At 37.3% G+C, this 17,698-nt stretch overlaps 2 protein-coding genes across 2 annotated transcripts in view; both read left to right on the top strand.

The window, feature by feature from the left end:
- The window catches only part of MTCL3 (MTCL family member 3), a 57,265-nt gene extending 54,171 nt beyond the window's left edge, over positions 1-3,094 (top strand). The window contains 1 exon segment of the mRNA XM_077162848.1: positions 2,992-3,094. The gene's annotated coding sequence lies outside the window, so the exon portion shown is untranslated.
- A 12-nt stretch (positions 3,095-3,106) lies between these two features.
- On the top strand, positions 3,107-14,029 carry KIAA0408 (KIAA0408 ortholog). Its single transcript, XM_077162849.1, has 5 exons — positions 3,107-3,241; positions 7,478-7,834; positions 7,923-8,002; positions 9,784-11,104; positions 13,150-14,029. The coding sequence occupies exons 1-5, from the start codon at positions 3,107-3,109 to the stop codon at positions 13,321-13,323; spliced, it is 2,067 nt and encodes a 688-aa protein (XP_077018964.1). The 3' UTR covers positions 13,324-14,029.
- Positions 14,030-17,698: the final 3,669 nt, after the last annotated feature.

Raw genomic sequence — 17,698 nt, 5'->3', positions numbered from 1 at the left:
AGAACTTTCATATTTGCCTGGGTAGAGAGCACTGGGTTTGCGTTTCCGCGTGTGGTGAACCGCTTTACCCCATAACTTCTCGTTCCAGAACATTCTGTCCCTACAAAACTGACCCTTCATTTTTTTTTAATACTTAAGTGTTAGCGTTCTGACGAAAGCAGTTTTATGCAAGATTTGTTTATTCACATTTTTGCTAACAATTAAAAATATTTCCTAATATGTATCCTTAAAACGCTTGAAGAATACTGAGGGCAGAGGAAAACTGCTGATAATAAAAGAAATTTCCACATAGTTGGACTTGTTCTATAAGTTGACTGATTAAATAAAGATAAAAATCATGAAGGTGAAAAGAAACAAAAAATGCGGAGAGGTAGAAGAAGGAAGGCAGGAGTGAGGAGGGTCAGGAAGAAAGCAGGGGTGGAGGAGAAAGAGGAGAAATGGGCGTTTGTGGAGCACTCGCTGTGGGCCGCAGTGGTGGCAGGCATCACCTCTCTTCCTCATCCTCACGAGCCTGCAGCCCTCACATGATGTCTAGATGGAGAAGCAGTATCGTCAAGACGTTATGTTTGATGGTTTTGACAGGGCAGAGATGCAAAAAGGCCACATAAATTCTGCTGTGAAAAAACTGGTACAGATTTTGCCCTTGAGTGTTTATTTTTCAAGGGCTTGTCTTTGATCTGTCACCATCGTATTTCCTGGCACTAGAACTTGCTCGGGCCCTGGGGCGCAGGAAGTGATGGGTTTGGCTCCTTGCCAGGATGCGCGGGGCTCAGTCTGCCTGCCCAGGAGCGTCCCCTGGTGCAGGTGCGGCCCGGCACCCAGAGCAAGCCTTCAGGTCGGTGAAGGGAGAAGGGGCTGACACTCTCGTAACTGGTGTGGAAGTGCTTCAAGGAGAGTTAGGAATAGAAAGGAAAATCGGAGCCATTTGCGACATTAATGTAGAGGAAACTTAATGATGCTCTCTGAATATTGCCAGTGTTTAGAGACAGTGGGCTAAACAAGGTTACCGTAGCCTCTCTTTTCCAGATTGTTTGAAATTGTTCTGCTCCTATTTTATAATGTCCGTGGTTAAACCTGCAGTTTAACCATACATACAAAAATTCTGTATGTTCTTTGTTTTGATGGGTCCTTGACGACAGATTGATTTTGGGGTGACTGTGCACTTGCTGGAGTAGATACTTAGTCACTGCCCGTAGGTGTGGAGGGCACAAAAAAGAAGTAGAAGTGGTAGAAGAGATGGAGAATGGGGTTAGAAATAGGAAATGGTGAGGTGGATAAAATGAGACATGGTAGCACGTTTAATGGCTAAATCCGAAATGACTCATTTTTCACGACTGAATTAGTCATAATATTGCAAGTGCCAAGACAATAAGTAAAAATTATCTATTCAAAATTACCAGCTCATCATGTAATACTGAGAAGGCCCAGTTGACAAACCTCCCCTTACCAGAGCCAGACAAATTTCTGGTGCCATACTTTGAGAGAATAATAGCAATATACATCACAGTATAGCTACGGTGCTTTTGGAGGTGAAGCCCTAAATACCTGACTAACGTTTGTTTTCTTATTATATATTATAATTCATTGATAGATTGCAGATCAAAAGTATATGTTCAGACGGGTTTGCCCCTCATGTATAGTCAGAACAGTCTTACAAAAGTAAAATTAGTCTTCAGTTTTTATCTTAACTTAGGGTATGACACATTCAGCCATCATCTGTAACTATAGAAATGGCCTGGTTATGTAGGTTTAATTCTACAATGCCAGCACTCAGGAAGCTTTTGACTCTTAGGAACTTTGCTCATAATTAGCATGAGCTACAACGTGATAATGTAAGGCAATTCGGTACTGACCTAATAAACTGAAAAGTTACACTGCTTATGGGCATGATTATTTTAGATGGAGAGTCATGCATGTTAAATATGCTTTTCTGCCCATTAAAAAGCTATCTGACTTTATTAATCACAAATTATTTTCAATTAAAGCAAGAGCAAACATTTTAAATGCAAAATTGGGGAAATTTTAAAATATTTTATAAACTACGTTGTATTCAACATGTCATTTAATCTTTAAATCAAGCCTGTGAAAATTCTTATGTTAATGTGAATAAACTGAAGCTCAGAAATTTTAGGTAACTTTAAATGGAGACGCAGATCTAATATATTAAACCATATCTTAAAACCCTAAATGCACATACCCCAAATATGTAATCAAATTATTATTATCACTGCTTATTATCAAGGAGTAAAATGAGTAAAAGATTTTCTTCAATTCTCTGCATTCTAATGTCCTAAACAGTTTATTAAACAGTTTATGATATATGGTCTATGAAAAGGGAAAGAGAGCTAGATAAATTTTAGCTTAACGCACAGCATAGTTTTGATGTTTTCCAATTTTATTTGGTGAAGTGACATAATTAAAATATATTTGTATAATTTGATCTCTTGGTGACACATCTGTTCAAGGTCGACTACCAACATAGTCTTAATTGATGCGGTATCACATTTGACAAGGTCTCTGAATGTAGAATTGACACTCTAGTTCAGCACTGGCTTAGGAATTTAGTCACAGAAACATATAATCAGATTGCCTAAAACAGTAATTAGATTGCAGCAGAATCTGCCACTGTTGTGTAGATGCAGCGTGGAGTTGAACTTGATACGTCCCCTCTTACATATTCATGAAAAATAAAGACAATCTTTAGAATAGTTGGTTAGGTAAAGGAAAACTTAGAACTCACACCTGCGTGCAACCATGACGCCCAGTATAATTTTGCTGTCTGGTCTCAGAAACAAAGGGGAAAGGAAAACTTTGGACAGTCTTTCTTTATGGACTGTATTAGGTTTTTGTTCTTAAGCAGATTGTTGTCATCTATTTCTTTTCTTTTGAGTCCAGTTTTCCTATAGTTTATTTTAATGGCTCTTGCAATTTGATAAACTGTTTCCAGAAAGCACATGGATTTGGAACTTTCTCTTATTATGTTTATATTAGGCTTTATTTTAAGACAAGCGAGATTGCTTCAAATAAAACACCTCCAAGCTTCCAAGAAACAGTTAAGAGAAGGCAGAGACGAGCTGAAACACCTCTTTGCTGACCCGCGGTTGCCATGGACCTGCATAAGCAGTGGGAGAACACAGAGACCAACTGGCACAAAGAGAAGATGGAATTACTGGACCAGTTTGACAATGAAAGGAAGGAATGGGAAAGTCAATGGAAGATCATGCAGAAGAAGATAGAAGAGGTACGAGCTGATTTGTTTTGAATATATTGCAAAATTCCAGCTCAGATGCAAATTCTGTTAAGCTTTCTCTTGAATTGGAAACATTTTTATTGTCCTTATCCATTCTGACAGATGCATGTCTCAGTGACATTTACTAGATCAGAAATAGCACAGCCTTAGTCAGTGGTATCTGAGCACCTGGGCTCATTTCATAGCCCTGGATGGAAATTAGGAGCTTAAAATGTCACTCTAAAATGTGTCCGTTTATTAGTTTATGGCCAGAGAGCCTGGGTATCAGAAGTGAGATAGGTATTTTGCGTGAGTTCTAAAACACCAGGGCCCATGAGGAAAACTCAAGAAAGTAAGACGTAACTACTGGGACATGTATCAGCAAAACTGCAATTGGGCATTATAATATAGATCTTTCTTTTCCTGAGATCATTTATAAATAATGTCTACTAAGGGAAATTACATGCTAGACAACTCAGTATATGTTTTTTAAAAGACTGTTATATGTCAAACATAAAATGGCACTGGAAAAGGTGTTGCTACATTTATTAAGAAGGGGATCATAAAAAATATCATACCATGCCTGACACAGTCATTGCATCTCCTTTAACCATTCCTCAGCCTGTCGGGACTGGTATGTTTCTTTCAAGGGTTTGCATTAGTGTATATTCAGGTTTACTCCAACTGAAAACTGTTTATACATTCTTCTGGTAACATCCATAGTATTGACTTCTGTGAGATTATGCACATTATTAAAGTGGTTATTTTAACAGACTCATGGGCCTTTATTCGCAGGCAATCAAAACAAGCACTTTACGTGTTCATAGCACAAACTTTTTTCTTACTAGCAACCACATAATTGGTTGTGATTAAAATATAAATCGGCATGATAAAAGGAAAGAGACAATAGCCAATGGACCTTCCACTAAAATAGAACTAAGAAGGCAGGCAACTAGTGCATAATTAGAGATTGAAGGGCAAAGAAATGTAATTTCTTTGCTTGGAGTAATCCACAATTTATCACTCTGTAGTTTGCAAAATGTGTTGAGCTTGCTTCCTTAATTCCTCTACCCAGAGACTCAAATTGTATTAGCAACAATATGCATAGGTCAAATCAGAATCCAAAAGTCCAATTCAGTCACAAACTGACTTATAATTATGGCCTCAAAAGGCATGAAAGGTCCAGTTAGTAACATCTCAAGATACTCCTAGCATCCAAACAAAATAATTAAGGAAAGCAGGATTGGTCTAGACAATTAATACCATTAGCTTAAAAATCTGGTGTCTGGTTAAATTTGTTATTGTCAAATAGCAAATTATTCTGACAACTCTGTAGATTCCATCTAAGGTAAGTATTAGCCTTATCAATTAGTTGGCATTAAACACACTTAAACATAGGATTGTGGTTCCTATAGATACTGTTCTTTTAAGGACTCCATATTTTTGCATCAGGGAGACAGAATTGTTGTAATGATAAAATATCTTATTCCTCTTGGAGGTTGCTATAGTGCTGTATTCATGCCTTTGCTGCCTGATGATATCTGTGGAATAATCTCCATAGCTGGGGCTAGAATGTATTGAGACAATGTGCTTACCCAGGATGCCCCTAGACAAAGTTCTATAACTGCTGAATACCTGCACTATGCTCCCCCTTTACCATTTGTGTGTGGACATATACAAACACACATGCATATAATATGTATGAAATATTTATAATAAATTTCAAAACATGTATAAAAGATGCCTTCTTATTGGCTGCAAAACTGGGGATAGAAAGACTGAAGAAAACAGGAGGAAAGCATTTTCATTTGTCTCAGAGAGAATCAAAGCAATTCTTAAAGACGAAAATTAAGAAATCAATACTTGGAAAAATTTTATTATGCCATAAGCACAACATACTGAGTTTATATAACATTTACCACTGACTTCTGAGGATTAAATTTTTAAGCCATGTCTTAGGGAATTATAGATTCCCCAATACAGAGTTGTAATGTCAGTGATTTCAAATGATCCTGTTGTCTGCTGAGAGTGTGCATTGATATGTATTAAGACTCTGACTTTCTATCAGCAACTCTTCACACTTGATTGTGAATTCCTTTTGCATTTGTTACTGCAAAACCAAAATGTACACACTTGGATCATTTGAACCCTGGAATAATCCAGACAGAAACTCTGGAATAGAGTTCATTGACATCTGGAAACCTTTCATTGCATTGCACTCATTCTTGCTTCTCTCCTTTACCGGAATGATCAGATAACCATTGACAAGGGCTGAGCACTAGGCCATGGAGATTTCCTTATGCAAAATAAATTGTCTTCCATCAGTCATATTATGTTGTTCATTTATTTGCACCTCATTCAAGTCCCAAAAAAGGGTTTAAGATGGCATACAAAATTGCACATAAGGCAAAGAATGCCAAAACAAAAATGAAGGCAAGGAAGGATAATGTGTGAAATCTATGTGATGAGTGTAAGCTTTCTAGGGCCTAACTCAAAAATTGTCTGATATCTATGTTTCAATATCTAGAAGACAGAAACAAATCTATTTCCCAGGAAAACCAGGTTTCTCTCATTTTTAAACTGAAGCAATTTTGTTTTATTCCATGCTTCATGAAAAAGAGGACAATGCCACCAGTAGCATCCTTAGGTTGAACACATTTTTTAGGACTGCTTCTTATAATACCCTTCAAGGTCTGCAAAGTCATAATGCCCAAAACAATTCAGTAAAAATTATTTTAGGGGCCAAAACATTTGATTCAAGGTTGCTGTTTGAAGGTATCCTGGCTTAATTCATAGATTCATTGAGTATTGAGAGAAACAAGTGGACTGCAAGTCTTGCAGACATCAACTTTACATAGAGCTTCACTCAACTGAGATTTGGGTAAATACTGAACAGCAGTAAGTCTGTTATTATATTCCTTATACAATATCAGTAATGTAGATCTTGGTTGTCTTTGTAAAATGGTAGAGCCATTTGCTTCAATGGTCTGTTGAAATTTGACACACTTCCCCAAGATTCAATCCTAAACAGAAGGCCACTTCCTTCCTCTCTTCAAGGGTGAGCTGAGTGCAGGAATAACTGGCATCTAATCAAGAAATAATTTGGGGTCTACTTTAATACTGACTGATCCATGATCAAAACCCTGCAGTTCTATTATATCACTTAGGACAGGGCCATATTTGTCTTAATCTGGATGAGAAGCTTTTCTGGAATGTGTATAGCCTTGGCATTAAAAAGGAACTCAGTAATATCTAGCCAGCATCAATATAACTTCCAAAGGAAACATTCTTTGATTGCAAAATGTCTACTTAGGGAATGAAATGAGCTGAATTTTTGAGGTTGCCAATTATTTTAGACGGTTAAATGTTGGTGTCAAGGCAGGGTCAAATATGTAAATAAAAACGAGTTTAATGTTAGTCAAACTCTTGTGTCTGTCTGAAAGCAGTTGGAGGGCATGGCCAGTAATTGATGGTGGTGATTCCACTTTTGTGATAGTACTTTTGTATCTGCATCATATTTATGTATAGGAACAGAGTTATATTTGTGTGTGTGTGTGTGTGAGAGAGAGAGTTGATTTGATTTCTAGTCAGAAAGGTAGAATTGACCATGCTTTGCCATATTGAAAATCGTCTTTATGGCCCATCAGTGTTGTTCCAGCTGATGTTCGTGTACCCATCATCCGCTCTTATCAGCTCTCATGGCTAGATTTTCTTCTGTACTACACCCACCCAACTTTCCCTTCTCATATTATTTTGTAGCAAACTAGGGTTACACTAGATTAACAAATTTAGGGCAGGACAAGGGGAGAGGGAGCTCCTGAGGTTCCCTCTTCCTGTTAAAATGGTAAATCGCAATGTGGGGAGCCCATCAAAGATTTGAGAGACAAAGAGATGGTATCTCCACCTCGATAGCTGGTATGGTGGGATTGGAGGCACATTCTGCTCCTTGCGAGCTGTGGCACTTCAGGAAATGTGCTTAGCCACTCTGTACTTGTTTCAAAACAAATAAAATAGTGATCAACATCTAAATGAATGAATGAATGAATAAATAAATATTTGTGAATGGGAAAAACAAAAAGTTGTTCCAGCTAACCTAGATTTTCGAGGAACTGTGTGGAGCCATAAGCATTCAAACCTGAGGTGGCATTTAAGTAACATGGCAACGAGGACTCAGAACTGTTTGCTTAGCATAAAAAATATCAGCATACTGCATTTGGAAAAAATATTTTATCTTTGTTTTCCTTACAGCTTTGCCAAGAAGTAAAGCTCCGGAGGAAAATCAGCATGCATGAACGTGCTAAGGCTATTGACCTTAATTCTGGAAGGGCTAGCCAAGGCAAAATGGCAGAATCTTCTCCAAAGTACCCCACTTCGGGACAATGTGAATTTACAGGGATGAAACACATACTGGAAAAAGAGATTAAAACAGAGCAGAGCTTACTCCGTGAAGGAAATCAAATGTGTAAAGATCAAAACGCAACAAAACAAACTCAAGTAGGTTTTACAGATCCTTCAGCCACAACCAACCTAAAGGAATGTGAGGCCTGTCCTGACCCGAGGATTTCTGAGAAGGAGAGCAAGAGCTGCTCTGGCGTCCTCAGCACAGTAAGTAAGAGGTAGCTGTTCTAGAACCGTTTCTAGAGAAATATTTACACTCCAAAGTGCTAATGTGCTGTTGCTTATATGTATAAAGGCTCTTGAAGAACTTGCCAAGGTTAGTGAAGAATTATGCAGCTTTCAAGAGGAAATTCGAAAGCGATCTAACCACACAAGGTAGGCTGGTACATCTGTGATTCTTTAATGTTGGGAAACCAAGAGGAACATTGTCTTTAGTTAATTAGTCCTAACTGCCTTCTCCACACACTTTCTATATGGAAATTAGCAATGAATTGTAAAACTCTGTTATGACCCTGGATGGAAGAGATTAACTGTAGTTGTATATTTCTCTGCTTACTAATTCCTAACTCAAGTTTTCCAGTTCTCTTTGCAATTTGACAATTAGGAATATTTTTTTCTTTTGGTATGTAGGTAAGGTCCCCCCTCACCTTAATAAATGAATTAAAGTCCACTAATGTAGTTTTTTTTTTTTTTTTTTTTTCATTTTGAGTGTTTGGCCAGTGGAAGAATATATAATTTAGCTAATCCAATTAAATATATTTTTAATCTATGTCAGGTTTAACAATGTGGTATTTTAATTACATGATGCTCTGAGAGATTTTATGTGTGAGTTTATTTCTATAGATGCATACATAATTTTCAATAGAACATCATATTGTGAATATGTCCACACATATGTACAATGCCATAAAAATGTTATTTCCATTCTGGAACATTGTATAACTGTTAGAGTAAGCATTAGCCAAATGAGAGACTATATTTTCAGTTCAAGATGGATTATTCTAGTCTCAATGTCTCTCTCCTGGTGGAGCTATATTCTCTATGAAAGTTAAAACAATGTCTTATCTTATTTTTTTTTAGCTTTTAGGAAGCTCAGAGAGAACTTTTGCACACACTTTTAAATTTTCTTGGTCCATTGTGCTTTACTCGCGGTTTTGTACTATACTTGCCCATGTAACTTTTACCTACTATTCTCTGTTAATGGGCATTTATCTGCACTTCATTGTAAGCTATTTTATAACCTTTTATAAATTGAATAGATATGAATAAATCAATAGATGAACTTGTATTTGTGAATCCATATTGTTGCTATATTTAGATTTTCATTTAGATAACTAAAAACGATTCACCAATTTTCTTGTACAAACTGGTGGAAAGTTTTCATTGTTGTACCAGAGCCATTAGAAAGAAGTTCAGAATCCTTAATAAGTAATTAAGAGACATTGCAATTTTACTCTGGCCTAATGTTTTACTCATATTTCCCATCTTCCTCTCCACTCAACTCATAATCTCTCCACACCAAAGTATTGACTGTTCCTGCACAGCCACCCAGTTTTTCATGCAGTTCACGCTGCATGCATTCCCTTTACTCTACTCATCCAGGAAATTTTCTCTTTCAAGCCTTAGCCCAAATGTCACCCTCCACTTGGAATTACTCACGTCTCGTTGTACTTTTATGCAGAATTCTATCATACAACTTAGAATGCTATTTAAAATTCAAGAGCCAGAACTTGAGCTCGCCATTCATAAGGGATTGGACGTCAGAAGGCAGAAGGGAGGTAGGGAGGCATTCCAGGTCAAGAAATGGCCAGAGAAAACTTACAGAAACGGGAATGCCCTTAGAGGAAGCCCTGGACGCTTCACAGTCTGCTCTGATGTAGGGAACTATTCAGGTAATGGACGTAACGAGAGACAGGTTTGCAAGGGCAGTTGGGGCCAGAGCATGTAAGCCTTGAATGGAACCAAGGAATGGGCTTTTTATCTGACCATTCCGCGACCTTAAGATTTTTGAATCGGGGTTTTATTAAAATTATGTGTGTAAGGAAGTTACACCTCCTTTCACTACAACAGACATCCATTACTTAAGCCGTGGTTCCTTTTGGGAGCTTATCCTGTATAAAATTATCACTAACCCACCATGTTTTATGATTGTTTAGGATGAAGTCAGATTCTTTTCTCCAGGAAATGCCAAATGTAATTAATATGCCTGGTGAGGACCACCAGGCCGACAACGACCAGTGCATTCTTCCAGTCAGATTAGAAAAAGAAAAACAGAAAAGGACAAGGAATATGAGCTGTACAGATGCACTCCAAAGCAGTTCTCTGAAAAAATGTGGAATTGATACACTTGATTTGCAAAGAAATGAAACTCCGCCAATTCCTCCTCCAAGAAGCACATCACGAAATTTTCCCGGCTCTTATTCTGAAGGTCTGCAAGTCCACGAAGGGTGGAAGGAAAGTTTAGACAGCATCCGGGTGGCCCATGGCAGTCAAGGTGAAAGGAACGGCAATCCTCATCTTCTGAAGCAGCGTCAGGTGCCTGTGTTGTGTCCACATGAGGGACGGTCTTTGAATGAGGGTATCATACTTTCCTCCTTGGCTGCAGAAGCCAAAATAGATATCAAGTCTCCATCTAAGGAAGGTGCTGGACTTAGCACGGAGTCATGCAACACTGGGATAGATGCAAAAAATAGCCCCTCCGCATTGTGGTTTCAGAAGACCTGCTCTGGCCCCAGTAAGCCAACCCTGGAAAAGATGATTCCAGATTGCCCTGCTGAACCCCATCCTGATCGTCATGTCAGCAACGACTGTAGTGCTACAGTGAGAAGGAGTGGTGGTCCACTACCCAGGTTTGAAAGGACCACCAAGAATGAAAAGCTGGCAGCAAAGATTGATGAGTTTAACAGGATTGTTTTCAGGACAGACAGAAATTGCCATGCAATACAACAGAATCAGAGCTTTGCAGAATCATCTGAAGATCCTAAACCCTGTGATACCTTAATTACTTGTACAGGTAAAATATCAGAAAATGACAATATGTCTGGTATTCTGCAAACCAGCGCCTCTGTGCCCATGCCCATGGAAAATGTGCCTGATAATCCCACCAATAAATTCACAACAGGCCTTGTCCCACAAATGCAGGGATGCCTAAATCCTGGCAGTTATCGGAATATGCTCCAAGAGCATCACTGGAGGCCAAGTGACTTGTCTGGCCGTCCAAGGTCAGCAGACCCCAGATCAAATTATGGTGTTGTGGAGAAGCTGCTGAAAACCTATGAGACACCCCCAGGGTCTGTACTGTACAATTCTAAATGCTTCCAGGAAAACTGGACCAGATGTAATTCTGATGCCAGTGGTGGGCCGACATTACGTCAGCATTTAGAAATGCTCCAGATGGAACAAGAGCTTGAGCAAAAGACAGCTATGTGGGGGGGACAGCAAGTGAAGCATGGAATAGACCGGAAAAGGATAACGGAGGTGAGAAAGCAAATAGTGTATTTGGGTAGAACGTATCTGCATTTAGCAATGGCTCAGAATTTAGTTAGTCAGTTGCCCATTCATGAAAATAGAATTGTGGGCACATGTTTTAGCATCTTCTTGACTTTTTGTGAATAAATATATACCCCAGGATTGTAACTTAGCAAAACCTTTATAGTTTTTAAAATTGGGAAGAATACGTTATAACTTTTAAAAATTCTGAAACGGGAGAACTTAAATATAATAAATAGGCTTAAGAATCTCAACAAAATGAAATGTTTGTGGTTTGTTTCTTGAAAAAATGCAGAATGTACATTTGTTGCTTTACAGAATTTTGTTCTTTTAAAGTTTTAAGAAAAGTTTATGGAACTTTTTTTAGTAACTTGCACTTTTTTTTTGCTTGGTTGGTTCAGTCCTTCTTAGCATTTGATTCACAGTTTTCCTCATAAGATTGTCATATGAATGTGAATGTGTGTAAAGGACATCATTTAAATTAGTGCCTTACAGAGTTCTCTGATTCATTAGTACAGTTCATGGAAAATAAAGATAGTATTATAGTTTTAAAAAAAATTAAGGCCATTATTTTGTACATATTCTTATTATGGAAGTTGCCAAAAAGAAAGTAAACAACAGTAATTAAATAAGATATCATCCTTTTTTTGTTCCAGTCTGTTTACATAATACAGTAATTTTTTCCACAGTTACAGGACAAAGGAGGGCCAAAGACATTGGTATTTATAATGAAGAACTATCCAATAGTCCCTTTTTATGCATATAATCTCTAGATCATAACTTTAAAAACTTTAAGGGGTACTTTGTTATTATTTTTAGACACAGCTTCAAAAGCCCCAGTTTTACCTGGTGCAGTGTGTATGCAGCCTAATTTTGAGCTAGGTAAAGTTGTCTCTACAAATAAGTACCCCAATTTTCTATCTCCCTGTTTTAATTTTTATGGGTGAGCCCAGAACCACCTGTAAGCTTCTACAGCTGGAGATGGGAAATGGAAACGTTATGCAGGGACCAGCCAAAATTCTAATTAACTAGCCAGAAATATTACTCAGGTGTTTCCCTGTTTTGTATTGATTCGGGATGGGAGAGGAGCCCCTTTTCTGGAGATCTCTAGCAGTAGTTTTGCTTTTGTTTTTGTTTTCTGCACTGGGGACAGACATAAAACTATCAGGCAGTGAGCAGACTTACAGAACCAGAGTCCATGTTTGCTGCTTATCTCAGATGGAAGAGCACGGGCCTTCCATCTTATGCCCTTGGGTCAGTAAGAACCAAGGGCATGCAATGTGTGATGGAAGCTTTCTGTTTTTTGTTTTATTGTAAGGATCACAGGATGCTTTTCTTCCATTAAAGTGAAAACAGAGAGAAACAGGAAGGAAAGGAAGAAAAAGAAATGAAGGGAGGAAAAGGTTTTTCGCTCACCAGATGATCCCAATTTATTAGTAATCAGAATGAGGTTATCATTGTAAATCTTGACAAACAAACATGCAAACAGAATGAAGTTATCTGTTAAAGTATTTTAATAATAATTTTGAAACTTTTGAGAGATCAGTAACAGAGATTATTAGTGAATAATCTATGGAATAAACTATGGAAAAAGAAGATGGCATCAGACAAGTCCTTTTGTGGCCTTTAAGATCTCCAAAGTTAACAACGTAAAATGAGAGACGTTTCCTTTATAATTTATTTATGTTTTTTTAAACAGCATTAAAATCTTCTAATATTCCTCCAAGAAAAATCTGTGGCTCCATCATATCATCTATAGTTGTGAGCCTTTTGAATCCTGAGTGCATTCATTCTAAAATGAGATCGCTTGTATTAAAATTTGTCACTGTGAGATCGAACAGGTCATCACATGCCATGTTTCATGATCGAATTGCTTTGAATGAATGGTTAATTGCCAGAACTAAACCATTCCTTCTTTATACTTAAACTCGCATACACATGCGCTAACCTATTACTCTTATGGCTGGAACCCATAGTGCATTTGGCCGTTGTTGGTGCACGTAGTGAGATTAGTGTTTCCATCTGCATCCTAGGAACCCATGGCAGGGAGAGCTTCACTTGGAAGAGGGTTTTCCCGACCTGCCAGGCCTGCAAACCGCCGCCTCCCGTCCCGATGGGCCTCCAGATCCCCATCGGCACCGCCTGCCTTGCGGAGAGCTGCTGTGAGCTGCACCCTTTCTCTGTGCCCGGAAGCACCGATGGTCTGAGACTCTGGCTGCACTGCTGGACTGCGAGAGCTCTAGACCTGGTCGCCAGGCCAAGCAATTCTGAGTGTTTACAGCCAGTCCTCTTCTCCTCTGCATCTTTCCAGATCACTGGGACAAGCAACTCAAATCTTAACTTTCCATCAGTCTTCAGTGTTTTTAATCTATGGAATAATTATCTTCCCATATTTTGATTTTTTTTTTAGATCAGACTTTTTAACACCATCCTCATTAATTTACCAATATAATTTAAGTTGAAATAATGTATAATACTGTATATTCTAACTTTCTTGCAAATGGCAAAAAGCAAGGTTATATGCATGTCCATGTGTCTGTGGGTGCATGTGGTGAATTAGGAAGTACCCAGTATGTATTTAGATGAGAAAAACTTCTGTGCTAGTGTTGACTTTGAAATTATAAAATGTATACCTATATATTCTTTGTGTTCATTTTAAAAATTTGAAAATACACTGTACTATTTGTATTTTGTATACCTTTTAATAGGTATCCGCTTAAAGCAATTGAAGTACTAATATTAACTAACCAGTTTCTTGGCCCTGACGACCTTGAAGAAATAAGTATACATTTATCTAACATCGATGGATTTCTAAATGCAACTCAGAAATAGTTTCTTAACTCATATGAGGTAGACTAATACCGTTGATCTCTATTGTTGTCCCTTTTAAATAAAAATGTCACAGTTTTGAAAGATTGGCTTTCTAAGCAAATGTGAAATGTCCACGAATGCTTTTAATACAGCTCTGGTTGTCACAAATGGCTTTAACTTTACCCCTGATCCTCAGAGCTGATATGAGACTACCTTATAAATGACACGAGCAAATAACGTTTCTTTTGTCAATATCAATAACAACCATTCTTTAAATGGGATGCAAAAAGAAATTATGTTGAATTCTACTTTTTTGTTAAACTTATAATAAGCTTTTAGTTTAGTTGCTTTTTCTGGATCCATATACATTTAAAGGTAAGCGTTCGCTTTTTCCTTTCTCGAACCTTTTCCCTAAAATTATTAGCTAAAAGACTACTTCAGTTTTCTACTAATAGTCTCAGCAGAAATATTTCATTGAAAGCTGAATTATAATAGCTTTCTTATAGTGTGCTACATTTTTTAAAAGCCTTAATCTAAACTTTGGCATTCATGAATAACATAAGGAACAGAAACTTATATTTCAGACACAACTTGCAAACAGTGAACACATACAATCTATATTGAGAACTGAAAGCAATGTGAATGTTGAAGTGCCTGGAATTCATTTTACATGGAAGATCTTAGAAGCAGCTTTGCTCTCCCCTGACTCTATATAACACCAGATATTTCATTAGTTAGATATTAATTCTATTTAAGCTTTCCTTTTACTACCGAAATGGTTAAGGAATTTTTATGCCAAAACTATTCAAAGAGCCTTCTCCTTATGAAGAAGGCATTAGAACCATTTAGAGAAATTCATTTTATTATATACCATGACTTGAGGTCAAGTAAATAGTTTTCAAATTCTAGCCTGCCTTAAAAGGCTCAAGACGGTAGCATGGTAGTAAATAAAGTCATACTTTCTTATTAATAAAGACAGTTTCAGGAGTTAAGTTGAATTAACTTCTAAAATGTGAGGTTCAATCAGACAGTAAGTAAGGACTGTAGCCCCACTTTTAATACTTGTTCCTTTTAGGACTTTCCTTTTCCACAAGAAGACGATCAAGCAAAAATAACACAGACACGAAGTGTTATCATGCTCATAAGATTTTCATCTGAAAGGGGGGAAAAACACTGGGGAGGTGGTAGCCTGTGGTATGAAATGATGGCTGTTAGCAAGACCCTGCCGTGTAACATGGAGAGGCTGTCCATGCCAGCGTGAGGTGTCTATCTCTCTCCGTTCCTGTACCCGGGGGGTCTAACGTAGACCTATGAACCATAATTACAAATCAGAATATTTGAGCATCATGTTAAAAAATGAAATTCCTGACTTCACTCCTTAAATGCTAATGCAGAATTTCCAGGGGTGGGGACTGGAAATCTGGAGTCATTAAAAAAAAAAAAAAAAAAATGAAGAAAAACCTTTGGAAATCAGGTAGATTTGGACCCAGTGATACTGATTAACAACCCATCCCCAAATGGATGGGTACTCGGGATCATGTTACTTCCCTGGACCTCGCCTGTTTCTGTGAATTAAAAGGGTCAGATGGTAAGACGTCACAATTTTAATCCACTTTTTTTCTATTTGCATTTGGATGAAACAATGGAACACATTTAAATCTTCTGGTGTTTATTAAACCATAGAATTTTTTAGATTAATTTTTAAATTAATCTAAAATTAATTAATCAAAGAAAAACTTAGGATCTAGTTCAACCCCTTGATGGTAAAGATGAAATTAAAATAGAAATCACTTGAATGTTTTCTCTTTCAAAATATTTTATAATTTTTATGAGATGACCTATCAGGTGAATGGAAATTATCCTTGAAAATGTTTTGATGTATTGTGATATTTAACTATAACTTTTCTACCTTAGATGGACATTTTCCTTTCAACAACAAACACTTGGTTATGCCATTATTGCTGGATTTAAGGGGTTTGTAAACATCTCCAGAAATATTTGAATAGAAACACTTGTGAATACATATTTTCCCTATGAGTGAATCAGGGAAAGTCCTGGATTACTTCAACAGGGGATTATGAGTATTATGGGACGAGCTCAGAAAGGGGAAGGAATGAAGCACAGAAAAGAAAGCATGAGTTTCTCTGTGGTGTGCACTCCCTCATGTGAGTTCTGCATATTCTTTTATATCCCAAAGCCAAATACAAAAATCTAAATGATGCTTTGTGTAATTCACTTTTTAAAAAAATATCCATAACTTTCATCTGTTTTTACACAGACAGTGAGCATAGCCATTTTTCATTTTGCTCTTATTGCCATAAAACATGATTTACTTCTACATGGGGAATTTAACCAGGCTCCATGTCATCCTGTGAAAATATATGGATAAGGTGACATGGTAAGGTGTGGGATTTAGTTCATCCTCCAGAGCAGCGAGTAAATAGCCAGGAACTGTATGGAACAACTTCTGGTGGGACAGCAGTGACTGGACACACATTGTACACCAGGCTGAAATGGGTGGAATGGTGGAGAGCCCACTCAGTGGGAATTTAATGATGGTGAAGTCAGTTTCCTAGAAAGAGAAGAGAAGAGAAGAGAAAAGGAGCAGAGAGACTAATGGAGGAAATAATCACCGGAAATTTCCCATCTCTTATGAAATACATAAAAGTACAGATCCAAGAAGTACAGCATACCACAGACTAGATCCAATTGGACATACTCCAAGACACTTACTAATCATATTGCCAAAGAGAATTTTGAATGCAGTAAGGGAAAAGCAATCCATCACATAAAAGTCAATAAGACTATGTGTGAATTTCTCAGCAGAAACAAAGGAGTCAAGAAAGCTGTGTATGATATATTTAAGACTCTAAAGAAGAAAAACTGCCATCCAAGAGTTCTATACCCAGCAATCAGAAGCACAGACTGGCAGAATGGATTTAAAAACAGGACGAAATTACAAGAGAAATCAGTAAATATCTTGAAGCAAATGAAAATGAAAATACAACATATCAAAATTTATAGGATGCTGCAAAGGTGGTCCTGAGAGTGAAAATTATTGCTTTAATTGTCTATACTAGAAAGAAGAAAGAGCAAAAGTTGAGGAATTAACTGTTCATCTGGAAGAACTAGAGAAAGAACAACAAACTAACCCCAAAACAAACTAAAAGAAAGCAATAAAGATAAGAGCAGAAATAAATGAAATTGAGAATATGTAAACAATAGAGAAAATCAATAAAACCAGAAGTTGGCTCTTTGAGAAAATCAATAAAATCGGTGGACCCTTAGCTAGGTAGACAAAAAAAAAAGAGATGTAAATAAATAAAATCAGAAAAGGGGACATAACCACTGAAAGTGCAGAAATAAAGGAGGTAGTGGGAGGATACTAGGAGCCACTATATGCTAATAAAACAAACAACATAGATGAAATGAACAATTTCCTGGAAAGGCATGAACAACCAGCATTGATTTGAGAAGAAACAGATGACCTCAACAAACCAATCACAAATAAAAAGATTGAATCAGTCATCAAGAAGCTCCCCCTCAAAAGAAAAGTCCAGGACCAGATGGCATCCCACGTGAATTCTACTAAGCATTCAATAAAGAATTAGTACCAATCTGCTCAAACTCTTCAGAAAAAAATTGAAGAGGAGGGACAGCTACCTAACTCATTCTGTGACGCTAAAGTCACCCTAAAATCAAAGCAAAGATACTATAAGAAAAAATATATAGATCAGTCTCTTTAATGAGATGCAAAAATATTCAAGAAAA

The sequence above is a fragment of the Tamandua tetradactyla genome, chromosome 5 (genome assembly GCF_023851605.1).
Source record: "Tamandua tetradactyla isolate mTamTet1 chromosome 5, mTamTet1.pri, whole genome shotgun sequence".
Classification (NCBI taxonomy): Eukaryota; Metazoa; Chordata; class Mammalia; order Pilosa; family Myrmecophagidae; genus Tamandua; species Tamandua tetradactyla.
The sequence above is the reverse complement of the archived record's forward strand: the minus strand, read 5'-3'. Positions and strand labels throughout refer to the sequence as shown.

Coding starts and splice junctions, on each gene's coding strand:
- KIAA0408 (XM_077162849.1), top strand. CDS start 3,107: ATGGACCTGCATAAGCAGTGGGAGAACACAGAGACCAACTGGCACAAA. Junction 3,242..7,477: donor TGCAGAAGAAGATAGAAGAG/GTACGAGCTGAT, acceptor TTTTCCTTACAG/CTTTGCCAAGAAGTAAAGCT. Junction 7,835..7,922: donor GCTCTGGCGTCCTCAGCACA/GTAAGTAAGAGG, acceptor ATATGTATAAAG/GCTCTTGAAGAACTTGCCAA.